This window comes from Tachyglossus aculeatus, chromosome 20 (genome assembly GCF_015852505.1).
Source record: "Tachyglossus aculeatus isolate mTacAcu1 chromosome 20, mTacAcu1.pri, whole genome shotgun sequence".
NCBI classification, from domain to species: Eukaryota; Metazoa; Chordata; class Mammalia; order Monotremata; family Tachyglossidae; genus Tachyglossus; species Tachyglossus aculeatus.
This window is the reverse complement of record NC_052085.1, coordinates 26,730,778-26,749,112: the sequence shown is the minus strand read 5'-3', so window position 1 is coordinate 26,749,112 and position 18,335 is coordinate 26,730,778. Positions and strand designations below refer to the sequence as shown.

Here is an 18,335-nt window from a genome sequence, read left to right as displayed (position 1 = left end):
GATGTCACCCGGCGGGAGCGTTGCTCAGTGGAAAGAGCGAGGGCTTGGGAGTCAGAGGTCATGGGTTCGAATCCCGGCTCCGCCACTTGTCAGCTGTGTGACCTTGCGCCAGCCACCTCTCTGGGCCTCAGTTACCTCATCTGGAAAATGGGGATTAAGACGGTGAGCCCCAAGTGGGACAACCTGATCACCTTGTATCCCCCCCAGCGCTTAGAACAGTGCTTTGCACATAGTAAGCGCTTAACAAATACCACCATTATTATTATTATTAAAGCAGCGTGGTTCAGTGGGAGGACCACAGGCTTTGGAATCAGAGGTCATGGGTTCAAATCCCGGCTCCACCAATTGTCAGCTGTGTGACTTCGGGCAAGTCACTTCACTTCTCTGTGCCTCAGTTACCTCACCTGTAAAATGGGGATTAATTAATCAATCAATCAATCGTATTTATTGAGCGCTTACTGTGTGCACAGCACTGTACTAAGCACTTGGGAAGTACAAGTTGGCAACATAGAGAGACAGTCCCTACCCAACAGTGGGCTCATAGTCTAGAAGGGGGAGACAGAGAATCAATCAATCAATCGTATTTATTGAGCGCTTACTGTGTGCAGAGCACTGTACTAAGCGCTTGGGAAGTCCAAGTTGGCAACATCTAGAGACAGTCCCTACCCAACAGTGGGCTCACAGTCTAAAAGGGGGAGACAGAGAACAAAACCAAACATACTAATAAAATAAATAGAATAGACATGTACACGTAAGATAAATAAATAGAGTAATAAATATGTACAAACATATATACAGGTGCTGTGGGGAAGGGAAGGAGATAAGATGGGGAGGATGGAGAGGGGGATGAGGAAGAGAGGAAGGAAGGGGCTCAGTCTGAGAAGGCCTCCTGGAGGAGGTGAGCTCTCAGTAGGGCCTTGAAGGGAGGAAGAGAGAACAAAACCAAACATACTAACAAAATAAAATGAATAGAATAGATATGTACAAGTACAATAAATGAGTAATAAATATGTACAAACTGGGACAACCTGATCACCTTGTAACCTCCCCAGCGCTTAGAACAGTGCTTTGCACAAAGTAAGCGCTTAATAAATGCTACTGTCATTATCATTATTATCTCGCGAGACCGCGCTCAGAGGGGCGATGTCGCCCTCCGATAGAGGGCCGCGCTGAGGGAGGTGACGTCTTCTCGCGAGACCGCGTTCAGAAGGGTACCGTCACCCTGCGAGAGCGGGCCGGCGGGGCGCGCTAAGAGAGGTGATGTCATCTCGCGAGAACGGCCGAGCCGGGGGGGTGGAGGAGGACGAAGACGACGACGACGGGCGGTGTGGGCCGTGACAGGCAGCCATATTGGGGGGGGGGGCTATGGAGGCGGGGCGGGCTGAGGGGCGGGATGGACAGTGGCCCAGTGTTATCGACAAGTAGAATAAAAAGTAGGTTAACTCGCTGTAAATCGGCAGCAGGGTTCTTGTACCCGGGGTGGTGAGGCAGAGAGGAAAAATGACTCGGAGGCATGAGTTCAGATAGAGCAGCAAAGAAGGAAGATGGCTCCCCGCCCCTTCACCTCCCGGGAGAGGGACGAGTGACAAGCAGCTCCGATCCCAATATCACTGTGCCTTTTATTGAGTTACAGCAACCTGGGAGTCGGGGCATTTGGAAATTTCAGGAATTCCATTGGGACCGGCAGGGGGTTACAAATTCTCTTTGTTCTCCCTTCCTGCGGCCTTGTGCAAGATGTTGTGATTTGCCCTATGGCCTTGCAAAGATAGGTCTGTAAATTCTCGTTAATAAGGAGGTAAATTCTCGTTAATAGGGATGTAAATTCTCGTTATCTTCGGATGGGTGTGCCTTGAAGGCATCTGTTGCAGACTTGTTCTCTCAGCCTGCACAAATAGAGGGTTACCGTCAGCCTACACAAAATGGAGTCAGTCATGTCAAGTCCGCTAGTGGACAACACCCAGTGAGCGCCATTGATCCCTCCTGCGCCTCAGTAAGTGGAACTCACTCCCCTTCTAGACTGTGAGCCCGCTGTTGGGTAGGGACCGTCCCTATAGGTAGCCAACTTGGACTTCCCAAGCGCTTACTACAGTGCTCCGCACACAGTAAGCGCTCAATAAATACGATTGAGTAATAATGATGATGGCATTTGTTAAGCACCCACTGTTGGGTAGGGACTGTCTCTATATGTCGCCAACTTGTACTTCCCAAGCGCTCAGTACAATGCTCTGCACACAGTAAGCGCTCAATAAATACGATCGATGATGATGATGTGCAAAACACTGTTCTAAGCGCTGGGGGGGGATACAAGGTGATTAAGTTGTCCCACGTGGGGCTCACAGTCTTAATCCCCACAGTAAGCACTCAATAAATACGATTGAATAATAATAATGATGGCATTTGTTAAGCGCTTACTGTGTGTAAAGCACTGTTCTAAGCGCGGGGGGGATACAAGGTGATTAAGTTGTCCCACGGGGGGCTCACAGTCTTAATCCCCATTTTACAGATCAATCAATCGTATTTATTGAGCGCTTACTGTGTGCAGAGCACTGTACTAAGCGCTTGGGAAGTACAAGCTGGCAACGTATAGAGACAGTCCCTACCCAACAGCGGGCTCACAGTCTAGAAGGGGGAGACAGAGAACAAAACCAAACATACTAACAAAATAAAATAAATAGAATAGATGTGTACAAGTAAAATAAATAAATGAATAAATAGTAATAAATAGAGAGGGAACCGAGGCTCAGAGAAGTTAAATGACTTGCCCAAGGTCACACAACAGACATGTGGTGGAGCCAGGATTTGAACCCATGACTTCTGACTCCAAAGCCCGGGCTCTTTCCACTGAGCCACGCTGCTTCTCTATTGAATTGAATGAACAGCCATGACTGAGTTGCCAACTTGTACTTCCCAAGCACTTAGTACAGTGCTCTGCACGCAGTAAGTGCTCAATAAATACGATTGATTGATTGATTGGGTCCTAAGGATCTAAAATTTACTGCAGAAAATATCCGGAAGCTGAAGGAGGAAATATTAATGGTTAGTAAGGAAAAGTTAGGGATCATGCCTTAAAAATCTGTATTTCCCCAATGCCTAGTACTGTGCTCAGCACAAAGTAGGTGTTTGATGAATACTGTTGATGACCAGAATGTTAATCTTCAAAAAGGGCAATTATCACGTTGTTTCCCCATGCATTTTTTGTTCTCCCAGATAATAATAATAGTGATAGCATTTATTAAGCGCTTACTGTGTGCAAAGCACTGTTCTAAGCACAGGGGAGGTTACAAGGTGATCAGGTTGTCCCACAGGGGGCTCCCAGTCTTCATCCCCATTTTACAGACGAGGGAACTGAGGCCCAGAGAAGTGAAGTGACTTGCCCAAAGTCACACAGCTGGCAATGGGCAGAGCCGGGATTTGAACCCCTGACCTCGGACTCCAGAGCCCGGGCTCTTTCCACTGAGCCACGCTGGAGACAGAAAGTACGGGTGAGTCAGACACTATCCTTTCTGTTCCATAGTCCAGATCCAGTGTGATTCCAGTGGGGAAAGTATCAGATACTAGACACTTTATTTCCCCGGATCACCAAGCTAATGAAATATATCCACCTTGTCCGAGGTCGCGCGGCAGACAATCTGGTGGAGTCGGAATTCGAACCCAGGACCTTCTGATTCGCAGGCCCGTGCTCTTATCCACTAGACCTCACTGCCTCTCAAACCCCCATTCCTGATTGTTGCTTGCCAATTGCATATTAAGATTTCAAGACAAGCTTAAATGAAGTCAAGAATTCCTCTTTTCTCCTGTTGCTACTTCATGCTGTTCTTGGTTTTTCAAGGGGGAATTGAATTCTTTATCTCTTAGAATTGGCTTTAACTTAGTACAGATTAAAGGTTTCCAGAAGGGCCTTCTTTATACTTACTATCTAGAGATTGAAAACAAAAGTAGAATTAAAAGGAGTTAATAATTAGAATTTAATTTACCACAGATTAAAGGCTCCCAGAAGGGTCTTTATATTAACCACCTAGAGATTGAAAACAAAAGTAGAATATCAAGAAGTTAATAATTAGTAGAGTACTCCATTTCCCCTAGACCTTAGATTCAGCAGTCTGGTTTGTTTTTGTAAAGGTAAGCAACTGACTTCAATTTTGTGTTTTAACTTTAACTTTGAATTCATCTTTCAGCATTAAAATAATAGTACCTTAGAGAAATGTCGGGCTATGCTCCAGAAACAGTCATTTCTGTCCATAGTGTTAGTTAACTATCCTCTTCAAACAATCCTCTTCTTGCTTTCATGACAAGACCTAAGTGAATTTCAGGAAAGAGCTATTAGAAAGAGTTGCATTCCGTTCAAGGAAATGAATGAAAGAAATTGGTTTTTTCCCTGAATGCAGTTGAAAAACGCATCAGTACTCAGAGGACAGGTTGATGGTTCGTCTGTTTAGAAGTGACAGAAAAGCTGTGGTCACATGCCCGAGAGCAGCAGAATTCTGTAAGCCCTTTTGCCCCCTTTTAATCAGTAAACTCAAATGTTCATTGACAGACCAGCAGGTCGTCATCCCTGGTGTGCACTGTGATCTCTGGAAACTCTCTGCACTGTTCCCTCCGTTTGGTCTCCTGTGCCAAAAAAAGAAAATGGCTAATGTTGAAAAATTTGCTTTTCACGTCCCAAGTCTCGAGGAACTTGTGGGAGGTAAGTAGAGTCATCTGCCGCGGCCTCAGAGTGTTACAAAGCAGCCCAGGAACACTTTGTTTTTGAGAGTTTAAAAACTTAGATAAAGTAATTATTGTCACCTTTACGGTGGTCTGGAATACGTAGAAAGAATCATTTCTCCTGTCTTCAAAATAAGCTACCTACATTCCACCGCTAATAAGTGGAATCAGCTATCAGGAAAACTTTTCTTTTCAGTTATGGGACTTACAAATGTTACTTACCTTGGTGCAAAATTAAAATTGGAGGGTCAGATAGCCATTCCTGCTTGTACTTGGTTCTTTGGGAGTGTGCTAATAGGGTAGGATTGTTTTGGGAAGAATTGGTGGAACTGGGAATCTCATAAATTTTACTCAGACTAGCCTATTGGTTGACTGTCAGACTGAAATTTTTATAACTAGATAATCTTCATTAATATGAACTATTAGGCAGTGGTTAATTAGCTGATTAATAATAGAACTGTGCATCATCTTTCATTCTACAAAATCTCAATCTTAGCATGGGATAGTAAATCTAGAATTTGTTTTAAGGACAGGTAGAGAAATTGTCATCTTTTTACCTTCCACAAATATGTATTATAACCATTTATAATTATTTTAAATGTAATCCCTGCCAGTGTGGCCTACGTGAAAGTAAAATTAGCAGTAATATAAGTGTGTCCGTGGCCTCTGATCTAGCACTACCAGAATTTTTAGAAATAAAAAATATCCTCCTTCAATAATTTGGTCAGCATTCACGGATCAAGTTCTGTAGAATACAGTATCTTCTCACCAAAGTAGAACAGAGTGTTAAAAACCCTGACTGGTTTGCAGTTCGACCTCTTAAACACCCCCAACTGATCTGTAAAACCCTCTGATATTCTTCATTTTAGGGATCTAGCCTAAAGAAGTATCTTTCCCAAAAGGGCCCTTCTCCATTAAGCATGTCAAAGGGGTGCCACATGCTTGTGATTCCCAACTTCACTGGGAATCAGGATTTAGCCTGGTGATTAGTAATGTCTCTGATTTCTAATTCCACTTGTTTTTCTCCTGCTTTACTGTAGAGTATGACCGTGTGGCCTAATGGGTAGAGCATGAGACTAGAAGTCAGAAGGACCTGGGTTCTAATCCCAGCTCCGCCACTTATCTGCTGGGTGACCATGGGCGAGTCACTTCACTTCTCTGTGCCTCAAGTACATGGGGATTAAGACCGTGAGGCCCCTGTGGGACATGGACTGTGTCCAACCCGATGGCAGTGACACTTAGAACAGTGCCTGGCGCATAGTAAGTGCTTACAGGAAAAACAAAGGGGGACAAATACATTTCCAGCTAGGAGAGACTATTCTTTTAAATCATCTTTGCAGCTTATCCGTTGCATCGACATTTTTTCTGTTCAGTTTGAGGTGTCGTACCTTGTTAATATAGGGTTTTATAAGATTGCCGATGTTCTGCTGCTTAATCATGAAATGCTTTTCCTCCCATTTTTAAAATTAGTACTGCAGAATGGATTACAAGAAAATTTTGCCGAAGTCCAGGTCTCAGTGGTTGACTGTCCTGATCTAACTAAGGAACCCTTCACCTTTCCTGCTAAAGGTAGTGCGGCAGTTTATTCTTTGTTTGGGTCTCCTCAGGTGAAATCAATCAGTGGTATTTATGGAGTGCTTACTATGTGCAGAGCACTTACGTATGGTTACTTACGTAAACCAAACATCTGGGGCATAATCCAGAATTATCCACTGGCTTGTTAGGGGTCCATAGTCCAGTCCCGGGAGAGGGCAGATGGGAACAGGCTCCCGCCATCCTGGCCTGCCCTGAGCCCAACTCGTTTTTCCATGGATTGGGTTCGTGCAGTGCTTTAGAAGGCTTAGAACCAGATCGAGGAGAAACCTAATAACGCGTTTGTCCTCTGCCTGCTCACCGTTCCAATTGTAGATTACTTCTGAAGTACTTCTGTTAGTGATCACACGGCCTTTGCTCTGTGTATTTGATTCTTAATCTTACTGTCATTTCATATTATACCGTATTTTCATTCTGCCACCAGAGTATATCTGTTTAAGTGATCGTTCCCATTTAATGGAAAAGTGCAAATGTAAAACTAAATTATGTTAAATTCTCTGACTTGTGTTGCCTTCCTTGCCAAACCTAGAGTCTGGGTGCCTTGATATCACCTGGACTGTTCCTTAAGCCTGGTTTAAAGGGTTGTCACTGTACCTGAAACAGTATTTTTAGGTAAAAGCCATCAAATTCCCACGCTGCGTCTTTTCCTTTGCCAAACCAAGGCTGCTTTAATGGACTAGTATGTCTGCACATCACAGGCACCAAGCCGCGATTCCTGTTAGCATCCTACAGAGTAAACATAACAAGACTTTCTTACTAGGTGTCTGCCTGGACCTTTTTGAACAGGTTTTACCAGTCTTGATGACTGTCTTTCTCACTTTCCCTATGTACTGAGTTCAACAGGATTCTCAACAGAAACACTTGGCAGCCTGGCCTTTCCATTCTGCCGCCTCTCTTGGGCCACTGTAGAGTATTTCTGAGTCCAGGCTAGCTAACAAGCAGGAGACAGAATAGACGGTTCAGCCACTGCAGTTGGCGTCTGTCATTCAGGCATCCTTGGAGGCACAATTAGGAATCACACAGTTCAGTAGCCCAAACCTCCCTATGTATATACACAGCCCCAACCTATCAATTCTTTCACTTCCCGTGTCTAATTGCAAAAAAGCGTCCCTTTCTTATATCTTCTTATCACTAGCTGACTCACGAGTCAGTTTGTCAGGTCACGTTAGCGCTGTTAAGCACCGTGTTAGCACACTGAAAGATGTTTCAGTTTACCATTAGGTTTGTTCCATGTTTTCAGACTTGCACCGTGCTTCAAACCTAAGGCCTCCCCACCCCCCTGCCCCTTCTCCATCCCATTCACCCATATTCAAGCTGTGGCTTCTCTGATCGTATGAAGCAGTGCTTGAGTGCTTGTTTTCTGGCCTAGTTGGCCGTGTCTGGGGATGGGGTGAGGGCTTCTGTCCAAGGCTAACTTCCTTTCCTTGCCTTCATCCCTTTTTATCAAACCCACCGCTTGTAAAATCACTCCTGATCATTTGACGAGAAGCAGCTTGGCTTAGTGGAAAGAGCCCGAGCTTGGGAGTCAGAGGTCATGGGTTCTAATCCCGGACCCCCCCCACCCCCCACCCCTTGTCAGCTTTGTAATTTTGGGCAAGTCACTTCACTTCTCTGTGCCTCAGTTACCTCATCTGTAAAATAGGGATTAACACTGAGAGCCCCATTTGGGACAACCTGATTGCCTTTGTACCTACCCCAGTGCTTAGAACAGTGCACATAGTAAGTGCTTGACAAATACCATTATTATTATTATTAATGTTTGCCCAAGAGACCTGGTTTAAATATTCTAACTTCTAAAATGGGCGATGTCTTTGCAGGAATCTGCGGGAAGCCCAGAATCGCAGATGTTGGGGGTGTGCCTTATCTCATACCTCTTGTGAACCGAGAAAAGGTAGTGTTTTGGGTTTTGCTCTTCTAATCGGAGATTTTTGTGCTCGCTTTAAAGAGAGGGGACTGTCCTTAGTGATCAGAGATGATGCTGATAATGGAATGAACACGCTCCCTGGATGCAGGTGTTAACATAGTGAAGCAGATGTGGTTCCACTTTTATTATTGAAAGGAGACCAACGTGCCTAGGATAGCTAAGCTCCTCGAGAAAGGGGATCGTGTCTACTTACTCAGTGCCCTAGTTCAGCTCTCTGCCCAGAGAAAGGCACTCAGTGAACACTTCTGATTGATTAGTGAAAGGGGGAATGGAAAGTGGACCATGGAACAGGTGGAAATAGAAAACTAATGGACACTTGTCTTTCACGTAGATTTACAACCTGAATGTCGTGGCCAAGGAGATGGAGCTGCCCGGAGCTTTCATTCTTGGAGCCGGAGCCGCCCCGTTTAGGACGCTTGGAGTAAATGCCGAGGTCAGCACCCAGCAGCCTGACCGTCGTCATGGAGTTATGGACGATGGTCCGTGGATCGACCGTCCGTGGGCCCGTTGTATGCCGTCCATGGCATCCAGGCCCGGGACTCTGGGGCGGGTTGAGGGTGACTTGCTTCAGTGTGGAACTACCCAACTGCTGTGGAAAATGAGGGGGCTTGGACTTTAAGTGGTGGGAGCCCAGGACCCGGATCTCCTTCATCATCATCACCATCAATCATATTTATTGAGCACTTACTATGTGCAGAGCACTGTACTAAGCGCTTGGGAAGTACAAATTGGCAACATTATCTCCCCTTCCCGGCTCTCTTGAATGATGCTGATGCTTGGCTGGGCAAGGGAAGGCGAAAAGGGCACCAGGGAGGAGAGGAGATAATTGAAGCATAGGGGCATGCCGGAGTGGGGAGGGAGCTCGTAATATCACTCATCGTCATCATCAATCGTATTTATTGAGCGCTTACTATGTGCAGAGCACTGTACTAAGCGCTTGGGAAGTACAAATTGGCAACATATAGAGACAGTCCCTACCCAACAGTGGGCTCACAGTCTAAAAGGGGGAGACAGAGAACAAAACCAAACATACTAACAAAATAGAATAAATAGAATAGATATGTACAAATAAATAAATAAATAAATAGAGTAAAAAAAAATATGTACAAACATATATAGATATATACAGGTATATATATCACTCCTGTAGGCCCTTCCCTCAAGCTTCACCCCGTCGTCCGGAGCAGCCCCCAAACAGGCCTGTGCCAAAGTATTAAAATGCTTCCGTGTTATCCAGGATGGGGTGCTTCCGTGTTATCCAGGATGGGGTGGCTGCTAGTGTGAAGAACTCCACATGTCAGGAGTGTCAGACGCTCGACACTAGACTGGGCCACGGAGATACCATAAGAGCTGATCTGGCCTGCCCTGGCTGGCCCCTTTCTCCCTTGGAATTATTTTTCCTTGCTTGATTTACAGCTACTAGTCTGTTTTCGCCTTTTGGAGGATTAGTTGACCGATAAAACCTGTAGATACTAGTGCAACAAGTTTCCTTGGAAAGCCCATTTGTGGATGGATCTTTTTTTTTAAAAAAAAAATCCTATGTTAAAACACATTGCAGAATTTAGGTTAATACTGAAATGCTTTTAAGTCAGTGCTAATTTTTTTTAATCTGGCGCTTTTAAAGATTGTCATTTCCTCAGCCCTGGAAGTGCCAGTAGAAATGTTCCTATTTTACTTCGGTAAATCCTAAAATTTCCAGTGAGGCATGATTTTAGGATTATGGGCATGGGGTGATCCTCCAGATTTCCTTGTTTTTCCCCAACCACTGCCTGACTGGTGGGTAAGCTATGACATTGGATTTGAAGGACTTTAAAAAACTGAGGTCAGTATTCAAAATTAGGAAGCTTTTGGGGGAAATTGTCCTTTTGTGCCCCAAAATAGTAGTATGTTACAGTACTTAAATCTGTTTGGTAAATTTGACAAACATGCTCCTTAAAGCATTCTCCATGTGTGTGTATGAAGTCTTAGAAGTGAGTAATGATGTTGTGTACACTGTTTCCCAGTTTATTCCTATTGTCCAAGCTGAGAGCGAACAGATGCGGGCGGTGAATGGGAGCTACATTGCTCAGATTAACCCAGCAGACGGGGAGTGTCTCCTGGAGAAGTACAGTGCGAAATATGAGGATTGTGACTTTGGGTTGCTGGCGAATTTGTATGCCAGTCAAGGTCAGCCTGGAAAGGTAAGTACTTTCCTTTTCCCAGCTCTCTCTCCCTTCTGTGTCATCTGTGTGCTCGGATTTGAGCATTTGATATTTGACCCACCCTCAGCCCGACAGCACTTGTGTACGCATCTTAAAATTATACATTAGAAATTATGTGTATTGATATTGATGCTTTGGGACTTCAGTACAGAGGGCAGGCAACGGGTATATCTTTTAAAAATACTTAGATGTTTCACGTGGCAATTCTTTTCAGAAATTGATGTTTCAAGTGCCTTTGGTCTGATGTATATGGTGGATGTTTTACAGACTTTTTTGACGTGGTTTATCATTTGACTAAATATTTACACAAGCAATTGCCAATTAACGCTGCAGAAAAGGAAGGGTTCATTTTCCTACTCCAATTTTCTGTGTCCCAGAGAATCTCAGTTTGGTCTCCAAACAACGTTCTTAAAACTCCCATGTTTTTACCTCTCGGACCCTGTAGCATGTCCTTTTTTTTTTTTTAATGGCATTTATTAAGCACTTGCTATGTGCAAAGCACTGTTCTAAGCGCTGGGGAGGTTACAAGGTGATCAGGTTGTCCTGATTGGGGCTCACAGTCTTCATCCCCATTTGACAGATGAGGGAACTGAGGCCCAGAGAGGTGAAGTGACTTGCCCCAAAGTCACACAGCTGCCAGTTGACGGAGCCGGGATTTGAACCCATGACCTCTGACTCCAAAGCCCGGGCTTTTTCCACTGAGCCATGCTGCTTCTCGTAGGATACAGATGCAGATGGAGGTGGAAGCGAGGCTCCGTCCTTCCAACGGCAAAGGAATAGGCCTTTTTGGAGAGCAGTCAGTCGCATGGTATCGAACTCCCCTCAAACTGCAGTCCTCTAGACTTGTAAACTCGTTGTGGGCAGGGAACGTGTCCACCCACTCTGTTATATTGCCGCAGTATACTCTCCCAAGCTCTTAGTACAGTGCTCTGCACATAGCACTCAATGAATATAATCGCTTGATTAATTCAACTGCACAATGGTCATTTTCTTCCGTCACTCTACAGCGAGGGTTTGCTTTCCGCAGGTCATCGAAGTGAAGGCCAGAGGAAGAACTGGAAAGCGTAACTTTGTGACCTGTATGAGAGAAACTCTTGAGAAACATTACGGCGATAAACCTGTCGGGATGGGAGGCACTTTTGTTATTCAGAAGGGAAAGGCAAAGGTTCACGTCATGGTAAGTGGTAGAAGTGGTAGAATTTATTGAGTGCCCACAGGGCACGTGTGGTGCCCTGCACTCAGCACTTAAGTATAAAATAAAAATGTCCCATATTCCCTGCCCACACATACAAATCCTTAGAACTAAAATGGTCAAAATAAATAAGCGAATAAACACATAGGCTCCTTGTGGTGGGGGAAGATGCCTGCCAACTCTGTTGCATTTTACTCTCCCAAGTGTTTAGTTCAGTGCTCTGCACAGAGTAAGTGCTCAGTAAATACCATCGTTGATGATGAGGGCCGAGAAAATTGGTAAGGGCTCTCGTGTTTGCTGTTGTGATCCTATTTTGGAAATTTCTCCTGTTGGAGGAATCTCTTCCGCTTTAGTTTCCTTAGTCACAATCTGGATTTAAAGGACTACTCTCCAGAACCTTTTCTCTCTGTTGAGCCCTGCTATTGTGGGAACAGCTGGGAAGCTTTTTCCATTGCCGTTGTTGGGTAGGGACCATCTCTATATCATCAATCGTATTTATTGAGCGCTTACTGTGTGCAGAGCACTGTACTAAGCGCTTGGGAAGTACAAATTGGCAACATATAGAGACAGTCCCTACCCAACAGTGGGCTCACAGTCTAAAAGACTATATGTACTACATTGTACTATATGTCTATATGTTGCCACCTTGTACTTCCCAAACGCTTAGTACAGTGCTCTGCACACAGTAAGTGCTCAATGAATACGATTGAATGACTGAATGAATGCCATGTTAGGAAAAGACCAGTTTTCCTCATGTCCATTCCTATTAGCTTGAAACATTCGTCTCCGTACCTTAATGTACAAATGCTCAATTGGAATAAGTTATGGTTTGAGAACTTTTCCTCATTTCCATTCCTATTAGCTTGAAACACTCATCTCCGTACCTTAATGTACAAATGCTCAATTGGAATAAGTTATGGTTTTAGAACTTTTCCTCATGTCCATTCCTATTAGCTTGAAACACTCGTCTCCATACCTTAATGTACAAATGCTCAATTGGAGTAAATTATGGTTTTAGAACTTTTCCTCATGTCCATTCCTATTAGCTTGAAACACTCGTCTCTGTACCTTAATGTACAGATGCTCAATTGGAATAAGTTACGGTTTTAAAACTTTTCCTCATGTCCAATCCTATTAGCTTGAAACACTCATCTCCATACCTTAATGTACAAATGCTCAATTGGAATAACTTATGGTTTTAGAACTTTTCCTCATGTCCATTCCTAGTAGCTTGAAACACTCGTCTCCGTACCTTAATGTACAAATGCTCAATTGGAGTAAATTATGGTTTTAGAACTTTTCCTCATGTCCATTCCTAGTAGCTTGAAACACTTGTCTCCGTACCTTAATGTACAAATGCTCAGTTGGAATAAGTTATGGTTTCAGAACTTGTATGTCTAAAGGCATCCGGACAGTAAAAACAAGCAACTCAGTGTCCTAAGAGATTTTTCCATTGAGACACAGGGCAAGCATCCCTTGGCACTGGTCGATTCGATCAAAAATAAATGGTTTTGTTGGGAGAGACTCAAGGGGAAGGGGGCTGTAAGAAGACCACAGGCCCAATAAGGTTTTTTTGGAATTCCTGAACCTCTTGGGGTGTAACCGTTCATCGGGGGGACTAGGGAAATGCCCTCAAGCGTTTTGGTTTTTAGTTTAGCCTGAAAGCCTTGGGAACGTGCAGTACGGTATATTAGTGGTGATAGTGTTTATAAAGCTGTTACTGTGTGCAGAGCACTGTACTCAGCCCTAGGAAAGAATGCGCAGTTGGGAATTAGATAAGTTCCCTGTCCCTCTGGGGGCTCACAATCTAAGACTATTTTTAAATTTACAGATCCTTTAACACCGAAAACCACTGTGCCCCAAAATGGCTTTCTTTTTTCTATAGGAAAGACAAGCTCAGCTGAAAAGAACTGTGAATTTGAGAATTTTTTTTTAAACGTTAGCTTGTTTATTCTGTGACTTTTCATTGCAGCCTCCGGAATTTTCTTCCTGTCCCCTGAACAGCGATGAAGATGTGAATAATTGGCTGAAGTTTTTCGAAGTGAAAGCTCCGTTGATTTGTCAGCCGGTATTTGTTTCCCGTGACCCAGTAAGTTTATCTGTTTCTGAGACCTAACGATTGATGTTGCGGATTCTCCTATTTTAAACTGAGATGTAGATTTGTGATAACGTTAGGAAGCATTTTAAAGTAATTGAGAAGGAAGATGAGGGGCTCAGTGCCCAGAAGACTTAGCACGGGCTCTGGGCCTCTCAGCTTGAAGTCGCGGTGTCACATTCCCCTGGGCTCTTGTTGGGCAACTATTAAGTGACAAGGTAAGTGATTTGATAGTGAATCTAATTCCCAGGAGACATAGCCACTTCAAAATACAGTGCTTTGCACATAGTAAGCGCTTAATAAATGCTATCATTATTAAAATAGGGGGTGCTTTATTAAAGACCTTCAGAAAAGTGTGATGAAAGGCTCTCCCCTTCGTCCCCCTCTCCATCACCCCCGTCTTACCTCCTTCCCTTCCCCACAGCACCTGTATATATGTATGTACATATTTATTACTCTATTTATTTTACTTGTACATATCTATTCTATTTATTTTATTTTGTTAATACGTTTGGTTTTGTTCTCTGTCTCCCCCTCCTAGACTGTGAGCCCACTGTTGGGTAGGGACCGTCTCTATATGTTGCCAACTTGTACTTCCCAAGTGCTTAGTACTTACTTAGTTACTTAGTGCTTAGTACTTACTGCACACAGTAAGCGCTCAATAAATACGATTGAATGATTGATTGATTGATTAGCTGAGGGGAAATGTCTTCCTCTTGGGGAGGAGGTCCTTGTGGGGCTCAGAGAAAGAGTTAGAGGAGAAAGCAGGCTGGAGGCAAAGAGGTTGGAAGAGTTGGAAGACACGTTCCCTGCCCACAGTGAGTTTACAGTGTAGAGAGGCGGAAGTACTGTTAGTACTTGCCCCACAAAGTGAAGTTTGGGGAAGCAGCGTACGGCCTGGTGATCATCATCATCATCATCAATCGTATTTATTGAGCGCTTACTGTGTGCAGAGCACTGTACTAAGCACTGTATCAAAGCACAGTTCTGGGAGTGTGGAGACTGGTAGTCTCCCAAGTGTCTAGTACAGTGCTCTCCCCTTTCTATCAATCAATCAATCAATCGTATTTATTGAGTGCTTACTATGTGCAGAGCACTGTACTAAGCGCTTGGGAAGTACAAATTGGCATCACATAGAGACAGTCCCTACCCAACAGTGGGCTCACAGTCTAATAGGGGGAGACAGAGAACAGAACCAAACATACCAACAAAATAAAATAAGTAGGATAGAAATGTACAAGTAAAATAAATAAATAAATAAATAGAGTAATAAATATGTACAACCATATATACATATATACAGGTGCTGTGGGGAGGGGAAGGAGGTAAGACGGGGGGATGGAGAGGGGGACGAGGGGGAGAGGAAAGAAGGGGCTTTCTAGACTGTGAGCCCGCTGTTGGGTAGGGACCGTCTCTATATGTTGCCAACTTGTACTTCCCAAGCGCTTAGTACAGTGCTCTGCACACAGTAAGCGCTCAATAAATACGATTGATTGATTGATTGATTGATAGAAGAAGAGTGCACTGCCACTGTCCATACTGTTTTGAGCTCAGAGTTAGAACTTTTAGTTATCCCCATTGTGTACTGTCTGTGTGTGCCAGGCCTCGATCTTCCCAACGCAGTCATGGTGCCCTAAGGATTTCCCAGCCACTGACATTTTCTGGGGTTTTCCTGCCTTGACTGCCCGTCGGCCGCGATCGTGTTTCCCTGCTCGGACTTCAGGACCCTTGAGTCCTGAGAGGGTACAGCTCTTCGGAGAAGCAGCGTGGCTCAGTGGAAAGAGCCCGGGCTTTGGAGTCAGAGGTCACGGGTTCAAATCCCGGCTCTGCCACTTATCAGCTGTGTGACTTTGGGCAAGTCACTTCACTTCTCTGGGCCCCAGTTTCCTCATCTGTAAAATGGGGATGAAGACTGTGAGCCCCCCGTGGGACAGCCTTATCACCTTGTACCCTCCCCAGCGCTTAGAACAGTGCTTTGCACATAGTAAGCGCTTAATAAATGCCATTCCTACTACCAGGCCCCAGGCTTGCGGGGCTTCAGTGGCCTGAATCCCATGCATGATTCATCCCAGGGTTTGTCTTCCCCTTCCTCTAGCCCCAACCAGGGTGTAAATAACCCCGGGCTCAGGATCTTCACTGTCTCAGACCCATACACAGAGACTTCCTTTCTTCCTCCGGCCACACACAGGCCTCTGGGTCATTCCCCCCATTCCCAGTCCCTTGCAGGCGCCAAGATTTTAATAATAATAATAATAATTGGCATTTATTAAGCGCTTACTATGTGCAGAGCACTGTTCTAAGCGCTGGGGAGGATACAGGGTGATCAGGTTGTCCCACGTGGGGCTCACAGTCTTAATCCCCATTTTACAGATGAGGTAACTGAGGCCCAGAGAGGTTAAGTGACTTGCCCAAGATCACACAGCAGGACATGTGGCGGAGTCGGGATTCGAACCCATGACCTCTGACTCCAAAGCCCGTGCTCTTTCCACTGAGCCACGCTGCTTCTCTAATTTTCAAGGTCCCTGATTGAGGCCCCCTCATCCCAGTTGCACACATGCTCTGGGACTCATCCTCCCCGCTCCTCAGAGGAATCAAAGTCTGATCGCAAATTCACCGAGGGACGGATTCGTGTCTCCGAACTCCGTTATACTCTCCCAAGTGCTGAGTAATAGTGCTGTGCACACAGTTATCACTCCGTAGCCCACTGTTGGGTAGGGACTGTCTCTATATGTTGCCAATTTATACTTCCCAAGTGCTTAGTACAGTGCTCTGCACACAGTAAGTGCTCAATAAATACGATTGATTGATTGATTGATTGACTGACTTTGATTCTTGTGCCTGGAATTGGGTACTTCACTGTCTCAGCTCTAAAGTTTCTGGGAGTTTTCCTCCCCTGCTGTGCCAGGACTGGGAACGCCGATGGCATTTCTGGAGTGAACTCAGTGGCAGCAATGAGCCGGGAGAGGGAAAGGAAAATGCCTGAAGTAGATCATCTTCTTAGTTCACTGTCCCATTAGAGCTTTGTTGATCAGCATGTGTAACTGAGTTTTGTAATCTAACCCAATAGAAAAATCTTGGTGTGTCATGAAGAAACCTCCATTATTTTCCATTTCACAATCGAGAAGATTGTGCAGCGTTTAGGCAGCATTAGATTTAGGCAGCGTGGCTCAGTGGAAAGAGCCCGGGCTTTGGAGTCAGAGGTCATGGGTTCAAATCCCGGCTCCACCACTTGTCAGCTGTGTGACTTTGGGCAAGTCACTTCACTTCTCTGTGCCTCAGTTCCCTCATCTGTAAAAAATGGGGATTTAAACTGTGAGCCCCCCGTGGGACAACCTAATCAACTTGTAACCTCCCCAGCGCTTAGAACAGTGTTTTAAGCGCTTAGTACAGTGCTCTGCACATAGTAAGCGCTCAATAAATACGATTGATTGATTGATTGAGAAGAGCAGTTTTAGAGCAGTTAGGCTCCTGGGTGGTAACCGTGGATTGCCTGTCTTCCTAGGGATTTGATCTGCGAGTGGAGCACACCCATTGTTTCAGTCACCACGGAGAAGGCGGGCACTACCACTACGACACCACTCCAGACACGGCGCAGTATCTCGGCTACTTCCTCCCTGCAGAGTTTCTCTATCGGATCGACAGGCCGAAGGAGACCCATTTGGTCGGGCGAGACTAATTCAGCGAGAGTAGTCAGGGGCCAGACTTCATTAAAAACCCAATCTCCCCTGAAACAGAACGCCCAGAAGCTGAACCCTGATTCCTTTGGCATCATCAGGGGAAAGGGTGTATTGAAACTTTTTTGGCCGAAGACCTGTCAGATCGTATCCTGTGTCATTCAATCGTAGGAGGGAAACCTTTTAGCTCCTAATTGTTGATGCCGTTATAGTAAGCAGTCGGAATTGAATGCGTAGAGTTCTGTAAGTCGTTGGAGGGAAACCTTTTAGCTCCTAATTGTTGATGCCGTTATAGTAAGCAGTCGGAATAGAGTTCTGTATTAGGTATGTGGTGACATATCTACTGCCTGTGAGGTGCTAACTGCATAATCAGATGTTTCTCAACGTCAATGATTGTGAAGAATATGAGGACCCATTTATAGGAATAGCCTGATTTCCTATACTGCGCAATATATTTCCCTGATTTTCTTGTTCGATCAAAAACGATGGTGTATTTTCTTAAAAATCATTAACATTCTTTAGAGGAATAGCCTGATTCCCTTTTGCACAATATATTTTCCTGATTTTCTTGTTCGATCAAAAACAATGGTGTATTTTCTTAAAAATCATTAACATTCTTTAGAGGAATAGCCTGATTCCCTATTGCACAGTATATTTTCCTGATTTTCTTCTTTGATCAGAAACAATGCTGTGTTTTCTTAAAAATCATTAAAAGTTGATTATTCTCACGGTACCGTAGCCCCACCATTTCTCCCTTCCAAACAGCCTGTTGAAAAACACCAGAAAACAAAGTGTCTGCTTGCGTGATTGTGGGTTCTTTATCCACCAAGCCATGCCGCTTCTCTGCTGTGTAAAGGCCAAGTCACCTCCCTTCTCTGGGCCTCAGTTACCTCATCTGTAAAATGGGGACTAAGACTGTGAGCCCCATTTGGGACAGGGACTGTGTCCAACC

At 44.7% G+C, this 18,335-nt stretch overlaps 1 protein-coding gene across 2 annotated transcripts; it reads left to right on the top strand.

The window, feature by feature from the left end:
• Nucleotides 1–1,240: 1,240 nt before the first annotated feature.
• C20H11orf54 (chromosome 20 C11orf54 homolog) lies at nucleotides 1,241–18,114 on the top strand. Of its 2 annotated transcripts, none has more exons than XM_038762108.1 (9): nucleotides 1,241–1,257; nucleotides 4,535–4,684; nucleotides 6,175–6,273; nucleotides 8,115–8,188; nucleotides 8,553–8,654; nucleotides 10,225–10,401; nucleotides 11,450–11,599; nucleotides 13,587–13,703; nucleotides 17,212–18,114. In XM_038762108.1, exons 2-9 carry the CDS (start codon nucleotides 4,627–4,629, stop codon nucleotides 17,383–17,385), a joined length of 951 nt encoding a protein of 316 aa, XP_038618036.1. In that variant the 5' UTR covers nucleotides 1,241–1,257; nucleotides 4,535–4,626; the 3' UTR covers nucleotides 17,386–18,114. The 2 variants fall into 2 exon arrangements, with proteins under 2 accessions (XP_038618036.1, XP_038618035.1); XM_038762107.1 differs by lacking the exon at nucleotides 1,241–1,257 and adding an exon at nucleotides 3,466–3,482.
• Nucleotides 18,115–18,335: the final 221 nt, after the last annotated feature.